The sequence below is a fragment of the Notolepis coatsorum genome, assembly GCF_963971535.1.
Source record: "Notolepis coatsorum genome assembly, chromosome: 8".
Classification (NCBI taxonomy): Eukaryota; Metazoa; Chordata; class Actinopteri; order Aulopiformes; family Paralepididae; genus Notolepis; species Notolepis coatsorum.
The window spans coordinates 101,718,768-101,723,767 of record NC_140172.1 but is presented as its reverse complement, the minus strand read 5'-3'; the positions used below and the strand labels follow the sequence as shown (position 1 = coordinate 101,723,767).

At 41.8% G+C, this 5,000-nt stretch overlaps 1 protein-coding gene across 1 annotated transcript in view; it reads left to right on the top strand.

The window, feature by feature from the left end:
* The window catches only part of LOC311233518 (rap1 GTPase-activating protein 2-like), a gene marked incomplete at its 3' end in the record, with an annotated part of 221,692 nt that overhangs the window by 200,180 nt on the left and 16,512 nt on the right, over positions 1–5,000 (top strand). The window contains exon 11 of the mRNA XM_084320484.1: positions 3,238–3,321. Within this exon, the coding sequence (XP_084176610.1) occupies positions 3,238–3,321 (84 nt within the window). The remainder of the gene's footprint in view (positions 1–3,237; positions 3,322–5,000) is intronic.

The following is a 5,000-nucleotide window of genomic DNA, read 5'->3' as shown; positions in this document are numbered from 1 at the left end:
GTGTTGGACCCAGGTGCAGTGCAGCACGGATAGACGAGAGGCAGCTGTTGATTCTCAAACAAAGGATTGCTTCTTTATTTGTCTTGAGTGGATGAATGAAGATGCACACGATTGCAATAAACAAAAGGGGAGAATCTCTGTCTCCAAAACACGTTAAATAATAAACACAAAGTAAACTACGCAATAAACAGGGGGAAAATAAAGGGGAGAAAGCTAAGTCTCCAAAACGGGATACACGAAATAATAAACACGACAAACGGAATAGACGTCCGACGACGATGCTGCATAGACTCACAGCGATATAATATATTCCCATAACAGGTTGACACAGCAGTCAAAGTGGCACGATAGCGAACAAACTTATCCTCCGTGGCAAGGAGCGATAAGGCTTTTGCATGAATGCATAGTACTACTCACGGCAAGGTTCAGTGATCGACTGACAGTGTTACGGTAAGACGGAAGAGCATATAAAGCCACCCTAACTAGACACACCAGGGCCCTATTCCCCGTACCTGGTTCAACTAAGTCGATCAAGAGTCCCATTATCCAGATTCAATTAACCCGATGTTTGAAGCCGGGATTTTCCTGTTCCTCGAAGGTGGATTCAGTCTCGTTAACTCGAACCAGACTTGAGACCCAGGATAAGTGCGCACGGCCGCTTCAGTTGAAAAGCCAGCACGTATCGATAGCAGAGATCCTGATTTTCTAACGGCATTGATTGATTAATTGATTTAAAACTTTATTAACAGATTGCAGTACGGCTCAATCGCCTCGCCGACAAGTTAAATGCGTTATCTATAGGCTAATTTTAAGTCCCTCATTACCTCAATCAATCAGATTATATTTCTTTAAACTTGCCTGCTGGCAGTAGGTTTATGGATTGAATAATCAAATGAGATCTTGCTAGCGAAAATAATTAGTTAAACTGTTATACAGAATAAGGATACGGCTCTCTTACCCATTGATTGATGTATGGTGGATCTTTTACTTATCTGCACTGTGGTGTAACGGTTTCTGCTTTTGACTTTCACGCAGACGGCCCGGGTTCGAATCCTAGTCTTTTCCTTCTTTTTGCAATGTAGGAATAATTCAATTTGGTGCACGTTGAGAGCTATATAAAGAATGACATCCTCAATGCATGTAGATTTATAATATTTTAACTTAAAACTAGGCTACTTTTGCGTATAATCATTAATATTATATTCCAAAAAATTATATTGGAAACGCGGGGTTTTCGAACACCGGTCGCCCGGTTGCCAGGATTGAGCACTACCGCTGCGCCACTGTGCCAGACGGGATAGATTCATTGTTTATCCATTAATGGACGAGAGACCCGTGTTTAGAATATTTTTTCTTTTGAATGAAGTTTTATCTCTTTATTCTCAAATGCATTAATGTGACGTCAACGGCTCATTAAATTTCTCAAATCCGTCAAACAGCGCATCTCATCAGACATTTTAATCCCAGTTACAATATCACACAAAATCCACAATCCACGCATAGACACTTCAATTTTATGCTTGAATGAAACACAATCCGGGCGCTCCGTTAAGCAAATCTACAGCGGAGAATATATGAAACTAATCAGAGCCAAACGGCCGATAGGTTTCATTCATTAAAAATATCCCCGCGGGATTCACATTTGGCAATGCGCCGTTATTAAAATAACCACATGCAGCGTGTATCGCGACTCCGAGCGCCGTATATGACGTGCATTATTTTATTTAGGACAAAGTAAATCTATAGGCTCAATATGATTTATTATCAGCATTTAGTTCTATTATTATACATTTCAAAAGCCCCCTCTAGGAAAACGAAGCACAGAAACATAATTCAGAATGGTATAATGGGATCTAGACTGTGAGAATCATTTCAGGAAGCGAGCTGTCATTTATTTGCGGGGCGTGGCCATGGTTCATCCGGCTAACTGAAGTTAACCCTACTCTCGACCAGGCTCAAACTTTTTGATCTGTTGTCATGGTGATTTGGACAATCGCGCGTCGGGGAATGGAAAGGTCCGGCTTAAGTCAGACTAGACTGGAAATTATCCGGCTAACTCAGTTATCCAGGTACGGGGAACGGGGCCCTGGTGCCAATGAATGGAATCAGGGCAGATAGACAGGTCAATTACCACCAGATAACGCTAGGGTTTTGCTCCCTGAGGAGAGCAAAACCCCAAATGTTTTTTTTTATCTACTTTTTCTCCCATTTTCAATTTTTTCTCCCATCCCAATTTCGTATTGTCCAATTCTTCCCTCCCCTGTCTTGAACGCTGTTAGGCCATGCCTCCCACAGGCCGGCTGCAATGTGGACGAAGCCTTGCATCACGTGTCCCCTCCGGTACTCGAGGAAGCAGCAGTCGCATCTTTTCACCTGCACAGCACGATCTCTCAGCGGCGAGGGTCTGCGTGGGAGGGTCACGCCGCCCTCGTTGCTTCCTGATTCTGCTGCGCAGGCGCACCAACCGACCTGTAGGAGTCGCTGTCCACAACGTCCGATCCCCACCCACCAGCTTCCCACCCCCTAATACTGACACTGGTAGCAATGCCGAGAGCTGGGCTCGAACCCAGCATCTCCTGCACTAGTGGCCACTTAGCCGCCCGCAAAACCCCAAATGTTACAGTGGAGTAAAAGTATAAAGTACTTGAGTAAAAATACATAAGTTACTTTCACCACTGCTCATTGACCAGGGTTGTCTTTTGTAAAGACAAAACTTTTGTTTGATATAATCCTCTGTGTTTGGCTTACCAGAATATAAGCGATTGAATACTATGAATAGTAGCACTAGAAAAAGCACTGAAGTACTTAGTTATTCTCAAACAGAAATCATTAAGATTCTGTGCATGCTCCAAACATTTTGTTCTGTGAAAGTGAACAGATTTACACATTTCTGCGTACTCTTTGCAAGTATTTTGAAGGGTCACTATCAGTCCATGGTTTGAGGATGGTCCGTTTTAATCATATCAACAAATCTGGTATCATGGTTCACACATACTGTGTAATCGCAGTGTCGTAGGTTTGAATCCTGAGCCTGAGACCTTTGTTGCATGCCACCCCCTTTCTCTCTCATCATGATTTCCTGTCACTCACTGTCATGTTTGATAAACCAGAAATGCCCTAAACATAGCTATATGAACAGAAAGCTAGCATCAGTTATGGCAGGGAATCTCCAGGCTGAATGTGAACCAAACTAAGCTAGACGTACACACGCTAACTCATACTGTCTGTCTATGCCAGGCCTCCCAGCTAATACTGAACTATGACGAACACGAGGTCAACAGCACCTTCAAGTTTGGTGTCATCTACCAGCGGTTCAGACAGGTATCTATCTATCTATCTATCTATCTATCTATCTATCTATCTATCTATCTATCTATCTATCTATCTATCTATCTATCTATCTATCTATCTATCTATCTATCTATCTATCTATCTATCTATCTATCTATCTATCTATCTATCTATCTATCTATCTATCTATCTATCTATCTATCTATCTATCTATCTATCTGTCTGTCTGTCTGTCTGTCTGTCTGTCTGTCTGTCTGTCTGTCTGTCTGTCTGTCTGTCTGTCTGTCTGTCTGTCTGTCTGTCTGTCTATCTATCTATCTATCTATCTATCTATCTATCTATCTATCTATCTATCTATCTATCTATCTACGTGGGGCGGCGTGGCTCAGGGGTAGAGTGGTGGTTCGTTGGTGGTTCGAATCCCGCTCAAGCCCATGTCCATCCCACTGCCGTTGTGTCCTTGGGCAAGACACTTACAGTTTTTCTCAATTGCTTTGGTGCATTTCTCTGATCAGAATTAAAGTTCTCATAACTGTTAGTGCATTTCTCAAAACAATTAGTACAAACTGCAAAACCTAGGTGATAACCTGCAGAAGCGTGTCACTTGCTCAAAATGGATAATTCATTCCTCAAAAGCAAGTATTCATGTCAATGAAAGTGTCACTGTCATATGACAGTTCACTCTGTAAGTGTTTTCCAATGCAAAAAAAGTCAGATCTTGGTGACACTTTCTGAAAATGCTCAAGACAGCACTATACACTATTTGCACAGCCATTTGAAATCTACAGTTACACATTGCTGTATTTAGTGAGGTAAATGAGTACAAGACACGTATGTTTCACATTTTTACTGCATATGCTCTTTGCAATTTTAATTTGTTCACAGCATTGTGCAAAAGAAAAATACAAACTAATTTACAACAAACATAAGAAACACCCTTTGGCCTTTGGGTAGAGCTGTGCACAACTGTAAACAATATTGCACATATTGGAACTGAATTGGAACATACAACATACACAGTACTGTAAATCATTCATTCACATCCAGACGTTCCTGTCTGTCTGGCTATTGGATTCAGGAATGGGGAGTAGGGAGGGAGATATTCCACCAGCATCCTTTCATGTGCTGCAAACCACTGTGTGACCAGAATTGCGTGGTGAAAACGCACATTATCCCATACAACAACGTACTTGGTCAGATGGTCGCCATTTAGACCCCTCTCATTCTCAGGGATTATGTCCCTGTAAAGAGTCTAAAAAAGTCAGCAGATGTTGTGTGTTGTATGCACCAATGCGGGGCATATGGGTGAGGACGCCGTTTTCTGAGATGGCTGCACACATTGTAATATTCCCTCCTCGTTGGCCTGGGACATCAGTGGTTGCTCTCTGTCCAATGCGATTCCTTCCACGCCTTCTACCTTTTGCCAGATTGAAACCCGCCTCATCAACATATATGAATGTGTGCAGCGATTCCCTGGCATCCAGCTCCATTCAGGGGAAAAATTATAAAGAAATGTATAAAATTAGCTTGACAGATTTTGACAACTACCGTAGTTCAACATATTTGTATGTAATGACTCAAGCAATGAAATGAGGACTATTCGTTTTATAGGGAATGACTATTCAGCAGTCATAAGTATAGTTCATTTTGACTGACATGACCTAAGCAAATGATAATGTTATAAAACAGCAGAGAATTGTATGAAAGAA